A 25,895-nucleotide genomic window follows, 5' to 3' on the forward strand; every position below is an offset into this window, starting at 1 on the left:
AGGCAGCAGAGTGGAGCCCTTGGTGTAGCTGTAGTGGGGGGATGGGTGCTATCGCTTGAAGCTTCGCCTAGGTGGGGCAGGTATTTGACCCGCCTGCCTCCCATGGCCGCTCTGTCCCCCTCCACCCCCGCCCCACTGAGTTGTCAAGGTGAGTGATATTTTAATGCGACACTCTATCTACAGGAGACATGTTCCAAGCCCTCGATTACCACGGGCCCAGAATGCTGGGAGGGTGCTACCGGGCCCCCTTGCAGGGGACGGGGGTGGGGTGGGGACAGGAGCCTGGGGGTGGCTCTGAAGACCAGAACTTTACTTTGCCTGGTTCCTTCCCCTCCATTCACCCCACCAGGCCGCCGATGCCTCCTTGCTTCCCGAGATTCAACACAATGCGTGTTTGGAGTGGAGGGGGGCGTGCGACAGAGCCTTGGCTGATACCCCCAGCCCCATGGAACGGCCCCACTATCCTGTGGCACCTGTTTGAGCCCTGGGACAGGGACCTTCCCTGACAACCCGTCCACGGGAGGCTCGGAGCCTCGTGACTTTTGCACCGGCCCCAGTAGGGGCCTGCGTCATGCTCTGAAGCAGCCCCTGGCTTCCACCTCCTTGCCCTTAACTCCAGAGAGTTCAAAGTCCTAATCTTGGTGCAGAGTCTTTTGATTTATCAGATTTATTTTTTTGTTTGGGGGCCACACCAGCTGTGCTCATGGCTTACTCCTCGCTCTGCACTCGGGGGAGTTGTGGGAGGCAGCCGTAGAGATGCACGGGGGACCGTGCGTGGTGCTGGGGACGGAGTCTGGGTGGTCCACATGGATGGCCAGAGCCCTAGCTGCTGGCCTCACTCTCTCTGTCCCCTCGGCACTGAGTCTGCGTCTCAGGAGCGGGCGGGGCTGGAGGTACCTGGGTCCTGGCTGGCTCCTTCCCAGCCAGAAGAGGCGTGACCTTGACGAGGTCACCAAGGTCACCTCGCAGAGCCTCAGCTCCCTTCTGGGAGAACCCCTTGCTGCAGGCTCCAATCCAGGCTGAGCTGCCCCAGGCCCGCGAGTGACCCCATGGACAGCAGGGGAGGGGCGGTTCCCCATGCTGCCTGTGCAGGACCCCGGGTGCATTATGCACGGTTTATCTTTGTGCTCCTGGGACTTGGAGAAACAATGGCTTCCTCCAGTTTTTAAAATGACACCGATTCTGCCTCCGAATAGCCCTCCTCGTCCCCGGCTGAAGTCTGGCCGGCTCTGGGGCTGGCTGCCGGCCTGAATTTCCAAACACTGTGGGTTTAGCATTTCTCAAACGGATCCCATTAACCCCATGAACCTGTCAGCTGGGCCGTGTCTGAGTTCGGGCCCAAGCGGGGGCCACAGCCATGACTGAGCCAAGGAGGCTGGGGAGGGGGGGGGCACCTGCCACCCAAAGGGGCACACCCAGGTGAGATGCAGACACGGGCGGCGTGCTCAGAACTGGGACGACGGAAGATGGCGCACTGGAAGAGGAGGGCCCTGGGAGACGCGTGCAGATCACACAAGATCACACTGTCGGGGAGGGGCCCTGGGGGGCAGAAAACAGCTCTGAGCTAAAAGCCCCTGTTTGGGGAGGCGGAAAGGCCCTGGCACTGTCCCCAGCCCCTCGCTGTGTGTCTTGGAGCTGGGGGCCTGCCCTCTCTGGGGCATATTTATCTAAAGATGAAGGGCTGAGGCTGGGCCATGTGTTTGGAAACTCTAGCTTGGCAGCGGAGCTGTTTCCCAAACAAATTTGTACTTGGAATTTGAATATATAAATAGATAGAAATGGAACTGAGTCTCGGGGTGAGGCTCGGGGCTGGGAGTGGGGGAAGCAGAGAGTTGGATCACGCCCACTCAGGTCCGGAGGCACCTGGAAAGGATTTGGTGGCACGGGACACAGTGGAGGAGCTGAGTTTTCTCCTGCGCACGGGGCAGTCCCGCTGCTCTCACCCTTAGCCTGCCTGCCTTCCCTCCTTCCTTCCCTCCTTCCCTCCTTCCTTCCCTCCTGTCTTCCTTCCCTCCTGTCTTCCTTCCCTCCTTCCCTCCTTCCCTCCCTCCCTTCCTCCCTCCCTCCCTTCCTTCCTTCCTTCCTTCCTTCCTTCCTTCCTTCCTTCCTTCCTTCCTTCCTTCCTTCCTTCCTTCCTTCCTTCCTTCCTTCCTTCCTTCCTGTCTTCCTTCCTGTCTTCCTGTCTTCCTTCCTTCCTTCTTGTCTTCCTTCCTTCCTTCCTTCCTTCCTTCCTTCCTTCCTTCCTTCCTTCCTTCCTTCCTTCCTTCCTTCCTTCCTTCCTCCTTCCCTCCCTCCCTCCCTCCTCGATGTTTCTTAATTGAATCACATGAAGACACACACACTTGTTCATGTCTGGGTTTCAATCATACAATGTTCCAACACCCATCCCTTTGCCAGTGCACATTTTCTACCATCAATATCCCCAGTCTCCCTCCCATCCACCACCCCCCCACTTCCCCCACAGCTTGCCTCTATGGCAGATACTTTACTTCTCTCTGTCTCTTTATCTCTCTCTGTCTCTCTCTCACTCTCTTCTTTCAGGCACTGTGGTTCGCAATACTATTACTGAAAGGGTATCATGCATATCACTTCACCTCCTTTCAGCACTCAGGTTTTTTTTTTTAAGACATTTATTTATTTATTTATTTATTTATTTATTTATTTTGCTTTTTGGGTCACACCCAGTGATGCTCAGGGGTTACTCCTGGCTCTGCACTCAGGAATTACCCCTAGTGGGTCAGCACTCAGTTCTTGTCCAGAGTGATCATTTCCAACAACTGTTGTCATAGTGGTCCCTTCTCTGTCCTAACTACCCTCCCCCCACCCTCCCTTGGTGTCAAGCCTCGTACCACAGGTCAGTCCTCCCGGCCCTCGTTCCTACTGCCTTTGCATTTCTTCCACACGAGCCCTGTGCACTCTGGGCACTTTAGCAGAGAGCAGAGGAGGGACAGGCGCACAGACCTCACTCAAGTCCCAGCCTGTCCAGCTGGGCAGCTGGGTGACCTTAGATGAGTGACCTTGTCTTCCTGTGCCTCAGTTCTTCCACTGAGACTGTTTCCCGGGCGGAAGGGGTCTGTGTCTCTCCCGGCAGGCTGCACGCAGTGAACCATGCCTGGGAGCCCTGGTGGTCCTATGGGTGGTCACACCCCTCCTCTGAGTCCCAGTCTACGCTCCAGGGGGGTGGGAGTGAGCCCCGAGATTTGATGTGCGTGTCCGCAAGTGACACGGCCAGCAAGTAACTGAGAGCCTGAACCCAGGGGGCGGCCACCAGTGTGGGCTTTGCACTTGACCCTTGAGGCCAGCGGCGTGGCCCCTAGGAATGAGCTCAGGGAGCCCCGGGCTGAGTGGGGAAGGTGGTTCGCGGGGATGTGGCACGTGGGCTCAGGGGCGCTGGGGTCTGGGCGGCGAGGGAAGGCGTTTTCTGAGCCTCTAAGATGGCTTTGTGCGCATGGAAGAGGCGAGGCGGGTCTGAGCGGCGTCTGGGCAGAGCCTGGGCAGCCCCCCTCACACAATGGCCCCCAGTCTTCTCCCGTTCCTTGGGGTGGGGGGAGAGCTGAAGGGGAGGAAAAGGTCGGCTGGAGGAGAGAGAAGGGGGAGGGGAGGGGCCGGGAGCCCGGGGCCAAGGCGGCCCCGCCGGCTTCACCCTCTGCGGGTCTGCAGGGGCGGGAAGAAAAGCGGCTGGGGGCTGTCTCTGGGGGGCTGGAAGGGGGCCAAGCCTCCCGAGGGGAACAAACGCCGCCTGCCCCCCCACGGAGCCGCCGGGCAGTGACCTCTCCCCTGACCCCTGACCCATGGAAATGCGCTGCCACCAGCCTGCCCACCCAGGCAGTGTCCTCCTGCCTCCGCCCCCCGCCCCCGCAGGGGCCCGTCACCAGCTCCCCCAGGAAGAACACGCCGGGCCCGTGGCACGGCGGTGAAGAACAGACTTCCCATTGCTGCCAACTGGATTCCAACACCCAGGGCAGGGCGGGGCGGGGGAGGGGCACGGCCGCCGCGGAGACCACTCTGCTGAACTGCACGGTGGCCTTGGGAAAAAATCCCCGCACAGAGACCCCCCAGCGGCCCCTGATCTTCTGAAGGCTCTGGGCGCTGGACGGTAGAAGGCAGGGAAGGGACTTGGGGGGTATCCTGGGCTCTCTGAGGGGTGGAGAGGAAGGGGTGGGGAGGGAGGAGCCCCCAAGCCTGGTGAGGGGCAACACAGCAGGTGAGAGAGCAGAGCCCCGGAGTTAGGGGTGCAGGAAAAGCGGGGAGCAGGCTGGGTGGGGCCGGGGCACGCAGCCCCCGCCCTACAAAGGCCCACCAGGCACCGAGGGAGTGTGGAGCAACGTGAGCAGCTGCAAGGCTTGCTCCACCAAGGACACATCCTGTATGAGCGCGCAGCAAGAACATTCCAGAAGGGGCCAAACTCTGGGCCAAACTCAGGGGTGGTCGCCCGAGAGGTGGGGAGGGATGAGTCGGGAGGGCACTGCGGAACTTTCAGGCCATAAAATGAAGCTGTGTGACACTGCAGTGGTGCGGACACGCCCCGAGAGCTTTGTCAACCTCGGCCGAGGACACCCCACCAACAGTGAGTCCCAGTGTCAGCCGCGGGCCTGGGTGATGAATGACGTGTCGGTGCAACAGAGGGTCTTTGACTGGAACCATACACCGCCCTGCTGGAGGGTGTGGGGAGACTGGGAGAGGGGAGAGGGGTGTGCTCTGCATTTTCCTTTGAGTCTTCCTCCAGAAGCAGAAGCCTCTCAAAATATCATTTAGTAACATTGTAGCACTGTCATCTCATTGTCTCATTCATGTAGAGCGGGCACCAGTAACATCTCCATGGTGAGACTTGCTACTGTTTTTGGCATATTGAATACACCAGGGGTAGCTTGCCAGGCTCTGCTGAGTGAGCGAGATACTCTCGGTAGCTTGCCGGACTCTCCGAGAGGGACGGAGGAATCAAACCCGGGTTGGTCGCGTACAAGGCAAACGCCCTACCCGCTGTGCTATCACTCCAGTCCTATCATTTAGTAATCATAAGGGAAAAGGGAAGCTTTTATTCTGGAGGCTGCGTGGAGATGGGGTTGAGGGTGGGGAGGGTAGTATCTGCTTTACCAAAAAATGGTTTTGGTTTTGGGGCCAAATCCAGTCATGCTCAGGGATCACTCCTGACAGATTGAGGAACCATATGGGGGTGCCAGGGAGCAAACTGGCTCTGCCACGTGCAGGAAGACCCCTCTGTGCTCTCTCTGCCTGCTTCCCCCCCCCCCCAGAATTATTTCAACCCAGAAACAATGACACAAATTCTCAGAAAGACCCATTGGATTCTGATAAAACGAGGAACAGCCACGCTTAGGGGGTAGGTCCACGGCTCCTGGGGAAAGACGCCCACCCTGGGTGGTGGGAGAGGGGGCACAAGTGCTGCATGAGACCACATTAGGTCAGGAGAGGCAACAGGCCTCACTCCTGGACTGTCTCTCAGGCCCCAGTCTCCACTTTCTGAGGGTGTGAGGGGCCACACCCAGCGATGCTCAGGGGTTACCGCTTGGTTCTGCACTCGGGACTCACTCCTGGTGGGCTTGGGGGGACCACATGGGGTGCCTGGGATCAAACCTGGGTGTGCTGCATGCAAGGCACTGTTCTACCTGTTGTGCTATCACTAAGGCCCCAGCCTCCATCCACTTCCTTGATGGATTCCCTGGGGGAGGGGGCAGTGGGGGCAGAGAGATGGAGGGCTGAGAGTCTCAGGTACGGATCTGGCTCTGGGGACAGCAACTCCAAGGACACTGAAGTGGCGGAGGTTTCTGTAGCCCACAGTGCCGCTCACATTGCATAATGTAGGAGGGGCCGGCAGCCTGTGGCCACGGCTGCAGGGGGGGGGCGTTCAGACTCAAGAGGCTCAGGAGGGGGTCCAGGGGTTAGTGTCACGGTCGGGTGCTCTGCCAGGAAGAAGAGGCTGGTGCCGGTGGCGGGGGCTGAGGCATCCTCTGCTGGGTACCTCACTTCCCTCTCTGCACTGTGCTCTCGGGCTGCTTCCAGGCTCACTGTGGAGCTGGGGAGGATGAGCCCAGCCAGGTTCGTCAGCGAGAGCTGGTCTCAATGCTGCACAGAGACACCCCCGAGCCAATGAAGACACACAGCGCAGAGAAGACAAGGGCCGCAGAGGGCCCAAGAGTCCGGCCCACGGGATTAGCTAGGCCCGGTCCTGAAGAGGCCCTCCCAGGTCCAGACCCCGGCTCCTCCTCTTCCTGTGTCTTCCTCTTCCTTCAGCAAGTGCATCCCTGGTCCCACGACTTGGCCTCCCCATCTCTCACATGGCCTCCTCTTCCCTTGTCCCCTCCAGAAATTTAAGTACACCCCCCCATCCCAGGCTGTAGTTGGAAGGCAAATAGCCCAGAGTGAGATGAGAGACCTCATGGGCTCAGGACAGCTGCTCACAGTCCCTCACCGCTGCCAGGCGCTGGAGCAAAGGGTCCCACATTTACCTGGCTTACCTTTGCAGAAAAAAAAATCACTCAATGTCCCCCAGAAAACCACCTTCTTCAAACCAATAAACAGAAAGTGCACCCCCCCCACTGAATTGTATTGGAGACTGCTACCACCCTGTTGGGTTGTTCTAACACCCCAAGGGCTGCATTATCATCCATTGTGCTCTAAAACAGCATCATTCACACTGCTTTAGAATAGTATCACCCACACTGCTTTAGAACAGCATCACCCATAGTGACTCTAGAACAGCATCACCCAGAGTACTCTAGAACAGCATCACCCTGTGCCACACTGCTCTAGAACACACCACACTGCTCCACAGGGCTCTAGAGCAGCATCGAACGCCACCCACGCGACTCTAGAACAGCCTTACCCACCTTACACTGCTCTAGAGCAGCATCACCCTGCTCTAGAACAGCACCCCCAAGTTCTGCAGTGCTCTGGAACAGCATTACCTCGATCTACACCACTCTAGAACAGTAGCACATTGCTCTAGAACAGCAGCAGCCTGTTCTACACTGCTTAGCCTGCACTGCACTATTCTAGAATAGTATCACCCACAATTCTCTAGAACTTTGCTTTGAAACAGTATCACTAACACTGCCTTAGACATCACGTTGCTCTATACCTGTGCTCAGCTCTAGAACAATATCCTCCATGCTGCTCTCGGACACTGCTCTATAAGGGTCACAAACAGTTCTAGAACATCCTTTACACTGCTCCAGAACACCGTCACCCACACTGCTCTACACCCATGTCACCTGCTCACCTCTAGAACAACATCCTCCACACAGCTCTCCAACGGGGTTTCTTAAACCTCTTCCACCCATGACCTCCTTTCGCCTGAGAAATTTTTCTGCAACCCTGGGAAGATAAATTTATAAAACAAGTCGACACGTCAAGTTTTTACCTATAATAAATCACAGCGATTCACTTTGAGCCACGTTCGTAAGATGCCGTGCATCCCTAACCTTTGGTGGTCTTGGCCCACAGGTGGGAGAGCGAGGAGCAGACCTAGGGCTTGCAATGCAGGGTGAAAGGAGAAACCCCCACCCCACCCCCAGCCCCAGGCAAGCCACTGCAGAGCTCGCCTAGGAAGGATGGCTGTGGGTGGACAACCAGAGCAGGCAAGGGGAGACCAGGCAGGGCGGGAAGTGGGTGTGGGGCAGTTGTCCGTGTGCAGTGAAGAGGGCCGTGAGGGAAGCCACAGACCACCCGCTAGGCTTTGGGCACCGGCTGACTTGCCTGTGTGGCTCCTCCAATGCTGGCACCACGCCAGGCAAACACCATCGGGGCCCAAGGAAAACCCAGGTCTGCACTGCACCCCACCCCCATGGTGATCCCAGCTACCGGGCAGAGCCGAGCCATGGGCGGGCCAGGGCAGGAAGCCTGGGGGTCTGGATCCCACTCCCCTTCTTACTAGTGTGTGACCTCGGAGGGGGCGGGCCCCAGCGCCTGGCTCCCCTCTGCTTCTCTCTATCTGCAGTCCCACCCACAGCCCCACGGAAGTCCAGGGAATGAGCCAAAAGGAGATTCGCTAAAATACTATTGGCTTCGACCTCAGACATAGACCATGAGCGAGGGGCTGGGGAGGCAACAGGGAGGGCGGGCTTTGCTTGCAGGAGCCTGGGGTTCCATCCCTGACACAACACGGTTCCCCAATCACCCATGGGAGTGACCCCTGAGCACCGAGCCAAGCTGGGAACAGCCCCTGAGCACCCCCTTGGGTGTGGCCCCGAAACCAAAGGGGCAAAAACAAGCACAGAAAACACCAAAGACACGAGCAGCCCTTAGGTGCAATTCCCCCTGCACCGTGGGGGCCGGGTCCTTCCCATCCCCAATGTCCATGACTCTGGGTTGGGGAGCCACAGTTCCCGGCCTTGGGGAGGCCCGCTCCCTCGCTCCCTCTCCTCTCCTGGGGGCCTTGGCAGCTCCGCCGCTGGGCTGTTGGCTGGAGACGCCTGGGCAGCGGGGCCTGGCACTTCCTCGCCGACCTCGCTGGCTCACTCTCGCGCTGCTTTCTCCCCGTTCCCACGCCCTACCTCTGCGAGTGCCCCGGGACCCTGCTTTCTCCTGCACCCGGGAGGCCACAGACCCCGGTCGAAGAGATAGACGGGGCCTGCCCTCTCCAAGCCGCTCCGCTGGGACCCTCAATGACTCATTGTCTCTGGCCTCCGGGACCCTGTCCCCTCCCCAGGAGGGGAGGTGGTGGGCAGTGGGTCTGTGCCCGGGCCAGGCTGCAGCGGGAGAGCGCTCAGTCCCCAGCTTTTCACTCCGGGCCCTTGTGCGATGCTTATTCATTCCTGGGGCGGCCGGTCCTGAATGGGCTCAGCACAGCCCTCGGCCCCGCGCCAGGCACCAGGGCTACATGCCTGAACCTGCTGGCCAAGGAAGGGCCCCTCGAGGGGAGACACTGGTGATCGTGAGGGGCCGCCGGCTCAGCTTTCATTCACCAAACAGTTGCTGAGAGTCTCAACTGTGTGTGACAGGCGCTGTCCCGGGAGGGACTCCAAGGGACGAGGGCGAAATCCCTGCCTACCTGGTCTTCTGCTCTCGGAAAGGACACAGTGAAAATCACAGAACAGCACGTCTGATATCCATCTGCCTGAGAGATTGCTTTGGGGCTTTTGTTTGTTTGCTTGGGGATCCACACCCAGCAGTGCTCAGGGCTTACTCCTGGCTTGGTGCTCAGGGATCACTCCTGGTGGGTTTGGGGAAGTTCTGGGGACAGAACCTGGGTCAGCTACATGGCTAGTGCTGAACCTGCTGTATCAGCGTTACAACCCCTGCATTGTTGTAGAAATCTATCAACCACTTCTAGAATCCACTGATAGCGCTATACTAGAAGCACTCGCCTCTCTCCTATCAGTCATCTGACTGTAGTCTGAGTACTATCTCAGTCCTACTATCTAGCCGTCTTTCCTCCAGCAGCCGACCCAGACAGGCAGATGGGTGGATAGTCTACCTACTGTCTGTCTCTCCACCCCTCATTCCAGGGAGCAGAAATGCTTGGAAGCAGCACAGCTGGGCCTGGACAGTGAATCCGTCAGGTTGGCCTGGCAGGTCCCCTGAGAAGCTGGCATGGCTCAGCTTCGCGGCCAGAAGTGGGAGGTGGAGTGAGCCACTAAGTGCTCCACAGAGTTTCCGGAAGCAGAAAGATCAAGAGCACAGACTGGGTCGCCTCTCTCCCTGCCTGATCGCGGAGGGAGGGAGGGAGGGAGGGGAGAGAGAGAGTGAGAGAGAGAGAGACAGACAGACAGAGAGACAGAGACAGAGAGAGCACTCCTGTCTCGCTTCCATGACCCCAGCCCCCAGCTCTGCCTTATCAAAGACTGAATCTGGGACCTCTACTGTGCTCTGGGGAGTCTGGGGCACCCAGGACTTGCCAGGGTGGGCAACTGAGATGCCCCCTGCAGAGCAGTGCCCAGCTATGGGAGCGGGTCCAGACCTACCTTCTACCAGCTGGGAGACCTGCCCGTGGCTCTCTGCCTCGGTTTCTCTGTCCACAGTGTAAGGCACGGGGGAAGCTGCCCTTCCTTCAGAGGGGCGGAGGGACACTCCAGCAGCACAGGCTACTCTGCCCCTCACCAGGGCTCTGCCCAGGAGACGGAGAGGCTCAGAGAGGCGCAGCCCACTCCACTCCCCGCTCCTCCTTCATTCCTTCCCCCAGAGTCTCCCGCTGGTGACTAGCACCACATTGCCCCTTGTCATGATTACTGCCCCTTTTTCCTGCCACTTCCATCTCAGTCCCTTGAGGTATTGTCCATGGGCCTCAGTGCCCCATGAGACCGGTGTCCCTGGGGCACTGAGCCATGAGGCCAGTGTCCACGGGCCTCTGTCCCCCATGAGGCCAGTACCTTGGGGCTCTGGGCCTCAAGTATTTGAAAAGGGAAGAACAGAAGGTTCTGGGCTGCTGGGCGGGAGTGTCAGCAGCTCAGGCACTCAAGGGGGCACTTTTCTGTACAGACACAGGCCCCGGGAAACGAGGGCAGGGACTGGCTGGAGCATGCCTGGCGCCCCGAATTTGCCCCATAAATACTTGTGGGATGAACGAAGGGCTGGCATCCGAGAGCCCCGTCTGGGGAGCTCCGCAGGGTCCGGGCAGTGGTTTGTGCAGGATGTAAAGGGAGCAGGGCCCTTGCTGGGAGCAGCCTTGGCGAGTGTCAGACAGTCCCGGAGAGACAGGGAGCAGAGTTCAGCGCCCCAGCTCTGGGGCTACCGAGCTGAGGACTCAGCCAGCCAGCCTCCTTTCTGCCCCAAGCCACAGGCTGTCTCTCTGTTCCCTGGGGACACGCCAAAAAAAAAAAAATCCCGAGTGTTAAAGCTCAGGCCCCCCCAAAGACCCTCTGAAACACCCTCCCCGCTGAGGCCTGCACATCTGTCTTGCTCCAAGCAGCCTCCCTGGGATCTCGAGGGCTGAATCCCCAGCAGGAGGGAGGGTCCAATCGTTTAGAGACTCTTTGATGTGTCTCAAGATTTTATGCTACTTAGGCTTCTGGCGGTGGCTCTTACAGCCTCTCCGAGGTCTGACCTTGTAATGAGCGGATGCCTATTATCAGCCACTGTGGTTTGAACGGGTGCCTGTAATCTGGAGTTGCCTAATGCTGGAGACGGGCACGGCGGCGTAATGAGGCCGGGCCCTCATTAGCGTGGGCCTCCTTGGGCGTTTTTCACTCTTGGTTTCTCCTCTCCTGTCAGTCGGGCACGGCTGCCCCCTTTTTATCTTCTTGATCCTGGGTGGAGCCAGGCTGGAACTGGGGCACAGAACAGCTGCCAACCTCCACCCAGTGGGGTCTCTTAACAGGTCCCCCCTGAGCAAATGGTGCCTGTTCAGGGTCTAAATGTGCAAGCTCCAAGGACAGTACAGGCAGGGCCGGGAATATTGTCCCATAGTTGGAAGCCTGCCTCATGAGCTGGGGGAGAAGGCAGCTGGGATAGAGAAGGGATCACTAAGTTAATGATGGTTGGAGGAATCGTTCGGGATGGGAGATGAGTGCTGAAAGTAGACAAAGGACCAAATGTGATGGCCTCTCAGTATCCATACTGCAAACCATAATGCCCCAAAGTATAGAGAGTAGCTCTGTAGCACTGTCGTCCCATTGTTCATCAATTTGCTCAAGCGGGCACCAGTAACATCTCCACGGTGAGACTTGTCGTTACTGTTTTTGGCATATGAAATACGCCACGGGTAGCTTGCCAGGCTCTGCCGTGCAGGCGGGATACTCTCGGTAGCTTGCCAGGCTCTCCAAAAGGGACGGAGGAATTGAACCCAGGTCAGCTGCATGCAAGACAAACGCCCTACCTACTGTGCTATCAAAAGAAAAGTTTCTTAATAATGAACAAGCTTATTTTTTTATGGGGACCAGAGAAATAGTACAGCGGGTAAGGTGCTTGCCCTACATGTGGCTGACCCAAGGTTTGATTCCCAGGAGCAGTGCCAGAAGTAATCCCTGAGCTCAGACTCAGAGTAAGCCCTGAGCACAACCAAGTGTGGTGTAAAAAATCAGAGAGAGAGAGTATGGGGCAAATTGTCTGCCATGGAGGCAGGGGGAGGGGCAGGAAGGGGGTAGGTAATACTGGGGACATTGGTGGTGGGGAATGTGCACTGGTGGAGGGATGGGTGTTCGATCATTGTATGATTGAAACTCATACATGAACGCTTTGTAACTGTATCTCTCGGTGACTCAATAAAAATAAATAAATAAATAAACCTGCAACCTCTGGAAAAATCTGGATTTGGGGGTCAGGGTGAGGGCTCTTAAGTACCTTGAGCTGACCCATACCCCTCGGTTTGGGGGTTTGACAGAAACCAGAAAAAGGGGTGCTCTCAATGACACAGCTACAATTACAGATGCTCACAGCAATGTGGACGGAATATTTTGCCCTTTATAAAGTGATGCCAGAAAATGACCCTGAGCAGGGCCGGCCTGGACTGTTCACAGATGAGGCTCCGAGTTCTTCTCCCTGGGCCCTCACCCACTCTTCCCTGTCCTGTCGGAGACCTGACGGGTCCATTCACTGAGCCACCCGGCTGTCCGGCTCACTGGCTTTGGCCAGAATGAGGCCCCAGCAGGAGACGGGGTTGAGGGGTGGTCATGATGGGCCTACTGGTCATTTGGCTTCACGGCCAGCACGAGGCAGGAGCTGAGGTCATTCTCCAACACCCGCTCAGGTGCGGTCCAACCAGCTGGGCGAGCTTCTGGGACCGTCCTCCACACTGTCCTGTCCCTTCCCACCTCTGGGCTCCCCGCTTGCTCCTCTGTGCCTGGGTTCCTCGGGACTATCTCTAAAAAACACATGGGCCTGCATTCTGTTCCTTGACATGCTCCTGCTCCAGCGAGGGCAGTACTGTTCCCAGTACCCTTCCCAATGTGGCCAGTCACATCCCCCAGGCGGGCAGCAAAGTTTGGAATCAAACCTACCTCCCCCCACCCCCACCCCGCCACATGTAAAGCTTCACAAATACGTGCGACACAAACGGCTTTTCCTGATCAAACAACTCTCTGAAGCCTTATAATGCCATGACCTCAGACAGATAAAGAAATGGGGACTCTGCCAAGCTCAGTCTGAGATCTGAGTAACGCTTTCTAAGTGGGAGAAGCGCCTGCATCCAGTCTGCCAAGAGCCTTTCCAGAGGTTCGAGCCGGAGAGCGCAGCTACTCAGAAGCCCTCGACCAAAGAATGACCTGTCTCTACTCGGGGAAGGCTGTCCTCTTTGACTGAGTGTGCAGCGTCAGGAGGGACACATGTGGACTCGTGAAGGAGGAAGTGGACATCCGCCTGGCCAGCCAGGTCAGCTGTATCAACTCTGGTGATCAATGAGGTGACAGATGTTACTGCGAGGTCATCCTCACACCTGTGTCCAGGGACCTGGATGAGCAGAAGCCACACTCATGACCCCCCCCTCCCACACACACACACACACACACACACACTGCTCTCTGTACAGGCTCCAGACCTCCCCCTACCAGCCCTGGAGTAAACAGGGGTGAGGCAAGGCGGAAGATCACAAAATGCCACAATCTAGAGGTCCTAGGAAATTACCTGGGATCGAATCAGAGACTTGGTTTAAATGCAAGTGCTACTCTTTTCTCCTCCCTTTTTCCAGCTTTCTGAGGGAGGATGGAGGTGTAAATAAAAACGGTACATGGTGCTGTAGAGAGAGCTCAAAAGGCTGGAGCACACATCGTACATGTGCGGGGAGGGGGCAGGTCTGATCCCATGGTCCCTCTAGGAATTATCCCCAATTATCACACCAATATTAACCCCTTCGTACAACCAGATTTGCCTCAAACCACTCACTCACTACTCCCCTTTTTATAAAAACTCCACAAATACGTATATTTAAGATGTACATGACATTTTTATGTATGTAGACACTGTGAAATAATTACTATGATTAAGGTAATGAACATCTCCACTGCCTGACCGAGTTAGCCATTGTTTCATGCTAAGGGGCACTTGAGATAAGCAACCTTTGCAAATTTTAAGATACAATATCAGCTCCGGTTACATTAAGCCCCAGAGTTGATTAATCTGGTAACTAGAAGAGAACAGCCTTTGGCTCACACCTCCCCATTTCCCTCACCTGCCAGTTCCTAGCAACCGCTGCCCTACTCTTAGTTTAGCATTTTTAGATTTCACACATTAGGCGAGCTCACACAGTATTTGTCTTTCCATCTCTGGTTTAATTCATGGAGCACAAAGTCCTCCCCGTGTATCCATGTTAGTGCAAATTGCAGGATTTCCTTCTCTTTTTTAAGACTGAATAACAGTATCTACATCTTGTTTCCACATCTATCTTACATCGTGGTTACATTAAAGCTGCATGAAACTTGGAGTTTCAGACATCACTTCAAAAAGGTGATTTTATTTTTCTTTGGATATTGATCTGGAAGTGGCAAAGGTGCTGGGTCCTGTGAAAGCTTTGCTTATAGTTTTTCTGAGAAATCTCCCAATTTCCTTCCATAATGGCTGTACAAATTTCCATTCCCACCAACAGCATATAAAGGCTCCTTTATTTCTATATCCATTTGCTATCCATTCTCTATTAGTCTCCTTAACAAATGCGGAGTGATTATTCTCGCTTCTACTTGCATTTCACCAGGATTTAGTTATGCTGAGTATCGGTATTTTTTCATAGACTTGTTGGCCATCTGTATATCTTCACTGGAAAAAAATATCCATTCAGATTCTTTGTCCATTTTAAAAATCAGCTCATTTGCCTGAGCTACTGAGTGGTGTGAACGCTCATTTATTATTGGATATGAATCCCTGCTGGGAGAGATAGTTTGCCAATATTTTCTCTTATTCTGTATGTTGTCTTTTCATTTTGTTGTTTCCATGGCTATGCCCCAAATTTTAAAATTTCAGTTATCTTCCTGTTTCTCATTTCACACAACTGTGGTCTAAACACTTGATATACCAATCTTCCCCCCAAACCCTTTGATGCCTTCGCACCATATCCACCATGGGCAGTGGTTAGAATGCATATCCTTCTGCTATTGGTGAAATGACGAGCTTTATTAGGTTTACTTGAACATTTTTTGGGGGGATGGGTGGGGAGGAAGAGCACACCTGACTGTGCCCAGGGCTTACTTCTGACTCTGTGCTCAGGGGTCAATCCTGGTGGTGCTTGAGGGACTGAACCTGGGTTGACCACGTGCAAGGCAAACACCCTATTCACTGTACTGTCTCCCCACCCTACCCCCACCCCAACTTCTTGTTTCCGTCATCAGATGGCATTAGAACCCATTGATCTAAAGTTCAGTTCAAGTCCAATGGCACTGTTTATCTGTCTAGATCATTTATCCGTTGTTGAAAGTGGGACAGTTAAGTTCCCTACTATGATTGCATCGCTGGATACTTCTTTCCCATTTGTTAATATATCCCTTGCATATTTAGGTGCTTTGAAGTTGGATGCATAGATATTTGCAACTGTTATACCCTTAGCTGAACAGGGCTGTAGCATGCTGAGCTCTCTCTCTCTCTCTCTCTCTCTCTCTCTCTCTCTCTCTCTCTCTCACCTCCATTTAACCAAATATCTTTATCAATGAGTTTTAAACTTTTCTGTGCTTTCATGCTATGAATTTGTGGTTTCTTAATTTCACCAAATTCTCATCCAAGTCAGATGCTTGAACCCCTTGAATACTTTCCTATCATCCTTCCTGGTCCTCTTTCTACACACACCACCCACAATGGGACACTTCGTGCCCTTTCAGTGGGGTCGGTGGTCTCTCGCCCTGGCTCAGGTCAGCCTGCTGGCTTGCTCTGCCTCTTCTGGCCAGAGACTTTGTATTCCATTATGAAACTGACTGATGCTTCTGTCTTCTTATCAAGATACTGTGGATCTTAATAGTATATAACGGATGGGGCTGTTGAAAGGATGAAATGAGTCGACGCTTGTTGCTGCTTGGAGCAGTGCCTACTGTGTAGAAAATGCTCTGAAGTGTTAAATAAATAAAAGTGTGTGAGTTCTGTATGTGCCATACAATCTGGCTTCATCAAAAATGGCTGACTGTTCGGTTTTGTTCTAGGGAGGCTCAAGGTTAGTGATGGATCTGGATGCAAGGTTCTTAAGAGAGGCAGATTACTCCTACCGTCTCACTCTTCCTGTTGGCCTTTATTCCTTTACCTTATCTCCCCTCAAAGTAGGTCCAGCAGTCCTTGGAGTCTGGGGTATTAGTCTGATTTTATCATCATCATCATCATCATCATCATCATCATCATCATCATCATCATCATCATCATCATCATCATCCCATTGATTGTCGAATTTCTCGAGCAGTCTTAGTAATGTCTCCATTCATCCTAGCCCTGAGATTTTAGCAGCCTCTCTTTACTCATCCTTTCCAATAGTGCATCATTGGAGGCGCTTTCAGGGTCAGGGGAATGAGACCCATCATCGTTACTGGTTTTGGTATATGAATACACCATGGGGAGTTTGCGAGGCTCTCCCATGTGGGCAGGAAACTCTCGGTAGCTTGCCAGGTTCTCCAAGAGGGAGAACTAGTGTATCTCGTAGCCGCACACTTCTAGGAGCTTGGCTTTAGTCTCTGGATGCTGGATTTTGGTGGAATTACACGGCGCTGGGGACAGTCCCTGGGTGTGACCACCTAGCTACTGGGAAATGGGAAATCTGGGCAGAAGAGGCCCAGTCCCAATCTGAGCAGGCTTGGAGGTCTTAGCCCCGGGTCCCACACACCTGGGTTCCTCTGCCGGTTCCTTCATGCGTGAGGCTCCTCTGAACGTGTGCAGAGGGGCCTTGAGCATGGCTGTGGCTAGGCTCCAGAGGTCTTCAGCCGATTCTAAGACTGGACAAATGCCATCAGCTCCCAACAGCACACACGTCTTCCAGATGGCGTGATGTGGCTACTGCAGGAAACCTTGTTGTTCTTTCCCAAAGTAAAGGGATTAGATGCCAGAGAACCCAGCAGTCTCCTTTCCCGGAAGGAGAAGACAAAGGCCTTGATCATCATCTTGCACCTTCTGAGGATGCTGAAGGGCATTTTTAATGCAAACAACTTAGTCTCTTGGAAAGACTAGATGGCAAGTCAAGAGCACTGCTCAGCTTTTTCCTATAGTCTGGGCCTGGGAGAGCCTCTGCTGCCCCTCACCCACAGGACACGCTGGGAGTCAGACACGTGCTGCTGGGTTTGTGTGCAGGTTGCAAAGGTCTGTACTGTGTGACCTGCAAGGACAAGAGGCCTGGCTGTGGCTGTAAGCATCTTCCTGTAAGAAGAAAAACTGAACTCAAGAGCCCTAATGGATCCCTGGGCTCAGAGCTGTGACTCCATGAGCACTGTTCCCAGAGTCCAGACCCTCACCATATGCTCTTTCTCGAGGAATAGGAGCACATTACAACAGCCTGTCCACACTGCATGGGAAAATCCGAACCTGGGGCCCTACCAGAAGATTTAGTGGGTGGCCCAAAGGTATGTCAACAAGATCTTAGGGTTGCATAAACATTGAAATTTGAGGAACACAATTACATTTGTTTTTCTAAGCTTGCCATAACAGTAGAAAAGATTGAATGAGTTAAAACAACAGCAAAGTCTTATTTCATGGTTCTGGAAGTTGGAGGTTGAGCACTGAGCGATGAGAAAGCTGACTTCCTCTGAGGAGAACGTGACAATTTGCTCCATGCCTGTTCTCCTGGCTACTGGGGACTGACAGACAACTCTGCATTCTTTGGCATGCAGGTGTATCACTCTGACCTGGACCTCTTGTCTCCATCATCAGATGGCAATTCCACCCTCATTTCTGCATCTAAATTTCCCCTTTCTTCCATCAACAACAGTCAAATTGGATTTCTGAATCCATCATATCCCAGTGGACCTCACACGAACAACTACACCTGCAATGACCCAGTTTGGGCCAGAAAGATCCCATCCTGGGTGTGACGGGCTCGGGCTTTGTTACTTTCTGGAAGAACACAATCTGATTACCTTTAACAACTGTCTCCAAAGCCTTCTACTCTTAGAAGCTGGGAGACCAACTAAAGGCATACCTGTAATGTTTCTATAAATGGATCTCTATGAATGATTCCGTCAATTCGAGAAGATGTCACCACTCAATGGAGTCTGACGAAGTCTAGCTTCATAAGCGGAGCCTTTGGGTGGATCCAGTGCACATGTCAATGTCATGGTTGACTCAGTCCCAGTACTGAGCCAAGTGTGAGAGCTTGTCCAACCAGGTTGGACAGAAAGGAGATTCTCCATCCAACTGCCCAGTGGAATCACATTAGGTTCTCAAAGCTCCTCATAGCTGACTCCTGCATCACAGACCCGAGCATCCTTGGTCTCGTATGCTGCCAGGTACCCAGATCTATCAACATTTCTCAGATGATTCTAATCTGTCTCGGATTTGAAAGTCAACAGGATAAATGTCCTAATTTCTACATAGTTATAGATTGTGAAACCCCCCACCCAGACAAGGAAGTAGGCTGTAAGTGCACATAATCCCCAATATGAACACACAGAAATTCTTACATTTAGCATGTAATGTCTCTTCTCTTTTTAAAAAAACAGTTCTTATTGTGCAAAATGCAATTGCTTCATGCAGTAAGAGTGTGTATATCTAGCAAAAATATTCCATGTTGGTGGAATGTTTATTTATCCTTAAAGATTTTCCAATTTTAAGTGGATTTTGAGGCATTTGAAGGTGCTTATAAATTAAAAATGATATCTTCTTGGTAAATGAATCCTTAATCTATTATAATGGGTTATTATCCAAAGTATATATCCTGGAAGTTGATTTCCGCTCTATTATTAATACAGCGACATTGAACGGCTTTCTTTCACCAAGTAGTTATATAGTACAGATGTGTACATAAACATATACTGACATCTTTTTATCTTTCAAACTTTGTATATATTTTAGATGAATCTCTTGAATGCAATGTAGTCAGATTCTTAAGAGATCTTGACAATCTTCTTGTAGATGCTCTCTAAATTAGAGTATTTAGCCTGTTTATATTTAATGTAATTGGTGATTGTTAAAAATAATGAACATAAATCCTTTCCCACTGTCATCCCAGATGATGTTTCTCAGGAATGATATAAGTGCCTTTTTGGTTTGTAAAAAGGATAACCTGGAAAGACTGAAAGAATACATTTTATATCTGAATTTTTACAAAGAAAAGTGGCCATTATAATAGAAGAAATATAACGAACAACTCACACAGTATTTTGCAGAGATTGCAATTCTCACAAACGCCATAAGAGGGAGACACCATGGAATACCTGGGCATTTGCAGCCCCTAAGGGTTGAAGGGAAGGGGGGCTTTGCTCTTTGGGGTTCCACCAGGGCTTCCAAGGTTGTACTTTTCTTTCAACGTATGCGCATCCTCTGGCCATTGGAGGAACAAGGATATAAGGGACAGGAGCATGGTGAACTGGGGGAAAAAAGATAATCTACTGACACACCCGTTCATGGGGTGAGGGTAGCTGAAGCTCAGTGAGGAGGTTATTTATTAACTTGTATGCAGTAATGTATACACTTACAATATACTCACTTCAACCATGTGTGTGGAAAGATCGGACTGCAGCTGAATCTCATGAAGACAACATTCATGAGAAACAAACTAGTCCCTGACATTGCATTTGCTCTCAAAGGAACAAACATCTCCAAATGCAACAGTTATGTGTACCTGGGTCGAGAACTCAACATGACGAACAACTTGGCGCCAGAACTGTGCAGGAGGAAGAAAACGGCGTGGAATGCCTTCAATAGCATCAAATAAGTTGTTAAGAGAACTAAGAGCCTCTGGCTCCAGGCACATCTTTTCGACTCCACTGTTCTTCCTGCACTAACATGTGCCTCAGAGACCTGGACCCTACAAAAACAGGTTGAGAACACTATTCGGGTATCCCAAAGAGGAATCAACAGAGCTATGCTTGGAGTATCACGCTTCACTTAAGTGAGAGAAGGAATCTGGAGTTCTGACCTCCATCGATGATCGAGGATCAGGGACGCTATCTCGTTTGCCAAGCCACCGAAAATCAGATGGGCCGAACACGTAAAGCAATTTGAAGACAACCACTGGACTAGAGCCATTACCATCTGGATTCCATGGGATGTCAAAAGAATGGCAGCTGTCCACCTACGAGATGGTCAGACTCCTTTGTCAAGACCCTGAATGAACAGTTTAATGCTCTTCGTGTTCCTGGAGTGAGCAGACGCCATTGGGTTGCACTAGCATGCGACAGGGATGAATGGAGACATTATTGGCAACAGCTTGAGAAAATTGATAAGCAATGGGATGACAAGTGATACAATAATGTCAATCTCTTAATCACCAACACTGTCTGAACAAGTCACTAAACACATACCCCCCCGCAAATTTTAGTTGTTGTAGTTTTCATCTTTAGATATTCTATTTGTTTCTTTCAATAGCTCATATCATCTTTCATTGCTATTTATTCCTTACAGATGTCTTCAACCTGATAAGTATTATTAACTTAATATGCATGTTCTTTTTAAAATTTAAGAATATGCATCTCTTCAATCAAATATCTGATGGCTTTGAGGGTATCTTTCTAGACTCTGCTTGTTGTTCCTTGTCTGAATTTTCTTGTCATCCATGGTGCCTGTGTCTAGGTATCTTTGTCTATGTGTTAGCCGTACTACAAAAGTTATTTGAAAAATGATCTGAAGACTAAGAAAAATGTACCTTCTTCTACTTAAGATTGGATTTTACTCCTGGCATGTCTGAAATCACCATAAACTCACTTTACTGCTTTCCGCCCTCTGGAAGACCATCAAAACGCAATTCAAGCTGTCAGCACTCGAGAGCACTCATATACTTGGAATTCACATTTCCTTGAAGGCATCGCTCTGCGGCTCTCGGCAGTTTGGTGCAGGCAGGATCTGTCATTATGGTCTCCACTCCGAGTGGTGCCACGTGATGATTTCTCTTTCTCTTGACCCGGCTCAATGATCAAAAGCAATTTTCAAAGTTGCTGGACTTGGCAATATTTTCAGGGAATAGGTGGATAGCTTTGCATGCATTCATTTCTTCGGGTTCCTATTTCCCAACCATTTTTGTCCTGGGAATACCTTACCTACCATGCCAGTTCTGAAGATTACCATTCGTTAGCACCAAGTTTTGAGTTGTTTTTAGCAGAAGAGTTGTTTCAAACAGTCCCTCCTATCCTTGGAAATGGAAGCGATGTAGTGTCAATGTCTTTCCTGGCATGCAGTTGGCACTCAGCAAACGATGGCTGAATTAGCTGAATTTCTGAACACACTACTGCTTATGCCTGTGGTATTTGCAAAGGCTGCTTCCTATGCTCAGAATGCATAGAATGCCCACATTCCACTGTTTGACAAGACTCAGAACAAATGTCACCCTTTCCTCAAAACTTTTTCTATTTACACCCCCAAATCTGTGGCCTCTTTCCCATCTGAACCCTCAAAAGATCTAGTTAGTATCATTCTCTGGATACTTCCCAAGATAGAAATATATTAATTTACATGCTTTCTTTCTCCCGTGCATTTGTACTTTATTTGCTTTGAGAGAATTCTCATATTTACCTTCCGGCTCAGCATATATAGGGGCAGATTTATTTGGGGAAGATGTTCTATGCAGTATTGTTAGGGTTGATATTCTGGGAGCGAATTCTCTGGATACCCTCTTGCTAGGAGGAGAATGTAGCTTATGCTACTAAACCCTGAATTTGTACAGAACTTTGGAGTTGTAGGGTGTTTTCACACACATGCCTCCTACTTCTGTTCTGCTATCATTATGCTGCAGAGAAGAAAGGGATGGAAAGACGGACTAACCAGGACTCCTGAACGGAGACCTAGATGGAACCAGCATCCTTGCTTGTGAGTCTGGGTCTCATTCCAGGTGCTTCCCATCCTGTCTGTGCCAGAACTTTGGAGGCAGACATTCTGTACAAGAGAGTACATGCCATGCAGGACTAACGTGGTAAGCAGCAGACATTACGACCGGCTCCGGGAGGGACCCTGTACACCCCTTCAAATAAAGAATTTTTTTATAACCAAGAACTTCTTACCTTACCACCTTGGTCCCATTTCTCACGACTTGCATGTCCACCATACAGCCCCCCGTGACGTAAGCGGCCAGATTCAACTCGGAGAATTCTGCCTGAAGGAGAAAGCAAAACACAAGAAGATTCATCCAATACCAACAATGTTCATCACTGTGAATGCTTATTGAGAACCTCCCAGGCTCCGAAACATGACATATTTTAGCTCCTTGAAGGTCGAAGAGGCAACCTGAGCTCCAGGACGTTAAGGAGCTCAGTTCTGTGTGATAAAACACTTGCCCTAGATTTCTAACTGCTCTGTAACTGTATGGGGTTACAGTTGTCTGATTCCAGTGATGCCGCTTCCTCTGTGAGCCTTCTGGCCCATTCCACCTTGCACTGCAGTCACAAGGCTAGGGTGGAAGCACGCTCTATGCACTGACATCCGGTTCTCTCCACTTGGTGGGGCTGGCACCTAAGTCAGGGTGTAAAAAAAGGGCCTTTCATGAGAACCTGGAATAGTTTATCCTAGAAGGTTATATCTTTAATAATCAGGGTAAAATTGAATAATTGTGTTTTCTGACTTAGACAGTGAAGAAGCACAGAAAACAGGGATGGAGGAAGGGAGGTGGGAGAGAGAGGGAAGCAAGGATGCGAGAGAACAGTCACGTCAAACAGAAGGGCAAAGCAAAATAAGGACAAATACCTTATTTAAGTGGAGAAGGAGGACACGTGATATCATTCACCTGTGGTTTATACAGAGAGAAACAAAAGAAGGGAATAGACACAATCAAATGACGGCAAGCCCTTGGCCTTGGGTCATAGAACTGAGAACAGCAATTATGTTAGTGGTGGAGGCAGTGGATGAGGTGGACTAGAAAAAACAAAAAGGACATTTTGTAGGGGGTCTGGGGCACTTGGGTGGTGGTGTGGTGAAATAGTTGTGTACAGCAAAGCCATAATATTAACACTAATATTAACATCTGACCTAAACTATAATAACTGGAAGTTTAAAAAAATCGATTAAAAAAAGAAATAAGCAATATAGAAAGAAAAAAGAGAAAGGGGCAGAGAAAAAGATGGGGTTTACTGTTGATAACTATGTGCTACTAACAAGTCTGACCTCTGTACCCTGATGTTTGCTTCCCCCCCCCCTTTTTTGGTTTAAACAAATGAATGAATTGCTTTTGCCAGGACCTGAGTCCCACGGAATAGATTCCTCCCACAAGATTATACGCTCCTTGAGGTTAGAGATTCCTTTTGACATCTGCATTGTTTTCCTGCCATAACGAAACACTGCCATGAGATGGTTTACACAGCAGAAACCCATTTTCTCTAAGCTCTGGCGGTGAGAAGTTCAAACTCAGGGTGCTGGAGGTTTGGTGCCGAAGGAAGGATCTGTTTCAGACTTCTTCCTGGGGTCTCTTGGGGGCCACCATCTTCTCATATCTCTGCATATCACCTTCTCTTTTGGTGTGTTTCTATATCCAAGTTACCTCTTTCGATCAGGACACCTGTCCAGCTGGAGGAAGTTCCATCCTAATGACCCCCAGTCTTACTTGATTTCCTCTACAAAGATACTGGCTGGAGTGATAGTATAGCAGGTAAGGTGCTTGCCTTGTATGAAGCTGGCCCAGGTTCAATCCCTGGCACCATATATGGTCCCTCAAGCCTGCCAGGAGTGATCCCTGAGAGTTGAGACAGAAGAAAGTCCTGAGCACTGTTGGGTGTCTGTCCCCCAAACAAACAAAAAAAAACCCAAAAAATTCCTTTCCTCTACACACATCCTATCTCCAAGTTACGGTTCATTCTGAAGCAAGGGGGCAGGCTTTGGAGAGATACAATTCAAATGAATACACCCTAGAAAAGTGCATACCCTAAAAAGCGACTTACAACATGCAGTTATCAAAGCTATTTCTCTGGATTTAATGAATAAAAATAACTGCTCACCCATATAAAAAATGCCCACTGTGCCAAGAACTGCTCTACGCACTTGACGTGTGAATTCATTTAACCCTCACACTTGCCCAGATGAAGAAAGGGAGGCAGAGATGAAACTCTGCCCCATGTCCGGACCAGCGTAAGTCGTGGGGCTGGCAGGAATAACCCTCAGAGTCTGCCTCCAGTTCTACCACACCCCCAAACTCCCACCACAGAGATAAAAAAATGGGTATGGGGAATACTAGCCCCCCCCAAAAATAAAACCTTTAAAGAGAAAACACATTTACATGGACGTGAAACTCATTTAACAGGAATTACGACCCAAGACCGAGCCATTTCCCCAGATGGCATTAAAGCGAACCCAGAGCGCTCATGTCTTGGCTGTAATTAATAGCCTCATTATGCTGTGGCGAGGAGAAAAGAAAGAGCCCTATTAATGAGTCCAGGTTACTAAATAGTGGTAATGACCTAGTTATTAAGCCTAACCCCTTAAAAACTCAGCCCCATCATGTTGAAGATAGTTCATTAGCAAGATTACAAGGAAGAATTAGCAAGAAAAGCCATGGCTTGTATGTGCAGAGAAAAAGAACTTGAAAAGAAAATTGCAACACAGAAGTGCTGGGCACCAGCAGGCGTCGGAGGGAAGGGAGCGAATCGGAATGTTGGATGGCCAAGTCTCTGACTCAAAGGTGGCACAGACCCAGGGCTGCTTCACTGCCCAAACGCAACGAGACATAGCTGGAGAGAAGATGCCCTCGGGGCTGGAGGCATGAGTTGGAAGTTTATATTGTCCAGCGAGGATGAATCAGTGAACAAACAAACAAAAAGAAGTTTTCTGGTTCAGACTTGGGTGTCTAGCGTTACTTCCCGGGCCTGGCTCATGAAGAATCAAAAGGAGGTAAAATACTCGTACCGTAGGATAGCAAGCTCTGCTGAATCAAAGCTAGAGAGGAGAGGTGGAAGACAGAGAAGTGCTCTCTGTCTGGCTTTCCCAAACTTTAGCCACCCTGGAGAAGAACACAGAGGTTTGCAAGCCCCTTCCTGAGCTAGCCGGATGGCCCTCCAGGTAGACACTTAAGGAGCCTCAGAGCTTGCAGTGAAACTTTATAGGGTTAAATGTATTTGCACCCAAAGATACAAACAGGTCCCAACTCCTGGTACCTGTCAATGTGATCTTTGCACATAGGGTCTGTGCAGATGTAATGAAGGGATTCAAAAGGAAATCGTCTTGGACGAGAGTGGGTGTTAAGCCCAAGCCCATATGAAAGAGATGGGGAGACAGAAAGATAGGGAAATGGGCCTGGGGAAGATGTGGGCAGAGAACGTAATCACAGACAAAAGCCCAGGAACACCGGAAGCCTTGATAGTCAGGAAGAGGGAAGCAAGGAGCTTGCGCCAGCACCTGCAGAGGCACTGCAGGCCTGTGACACCTCGATTCCCATCCCTGACCTCTAGTGCCATGACAGAAGACATTCCTGTTGCCTTAAGCCACCAAATATTGGTGACAATTTGTTGCAACTGTCTTAGGAGAATAATAGAGAGCTTGGAAATTGAATAGAATTTCTGTATATCACATGCAAAAATAGTGTCGGGGTTCGAGGAGGGGTATGTGGTTATGTATGTTAGTATATCCAATTCACAAAACACATGCACGTATGCATGTGAATATGCTTTCTTCTACTCTAAACACACCAACTTTACAAAATAATATATTGGTTCCTCGCCGATACTGTGATATTCTATTATCTGATTTACTTAATTTTTCTGCATGTTAACAATTTGACCTTAAAAATGCTTTGGCCCCAATTGTTTTTAATGGGATCTCTGTTTAAATACTATATGCTACTCAGTGTGGGGTGTAAATGTCAAAGAAACCAATTTCAAATGTAAGTGGCTTAACATACTGAGTTTGGCAAACTTATTAACTTCTATGAATCTCAATCGTAACACATACAACAAGGAAATATTAGATGTTTCTTCATTTAAATGAAG

At 50.9% G+C, this 25,895-nt stretch overlaps 1 protein-coding gene across 2 annotated transcripts in view; it reads right to left on the reverse strand.

Moving 5' to 3' along the window:
* SYN3 (synapsin III) overlaps positions 1 to 25,895 on the reverse strand; it is a 426,161-nt gene that overhangs the window by 312,425 nt on the left and 87,841 nt on the right. For both annotated transcript variants that reach the window (XM_055118195.1, XM_055118194.1), the window contains exon 4: positions 21,990 to 22,081. In XM_055118195.1, the coding sequence (XP_054974170.1) occupies positions 21,990 to 22,081 (92 nt within the window). The remainder of the gene's footprint in view (positions 1 to 21,989; positions 22,082 to 25,895) is intronic.

This window comes from Sorex araneus, chromosome 10 (genome assembly GCF_027595985.1).
Source record: "Sorex araneus isolate mSorAra2 chromosome 10, mSorAra2.pri, whole genome shotgun sequence".
Lineage (NCBI taxonomy): Eukaryota > Metazoa > Chordata > Mammalia > Eulipotyphla > Soricidae > Sorex > Sorex araneus.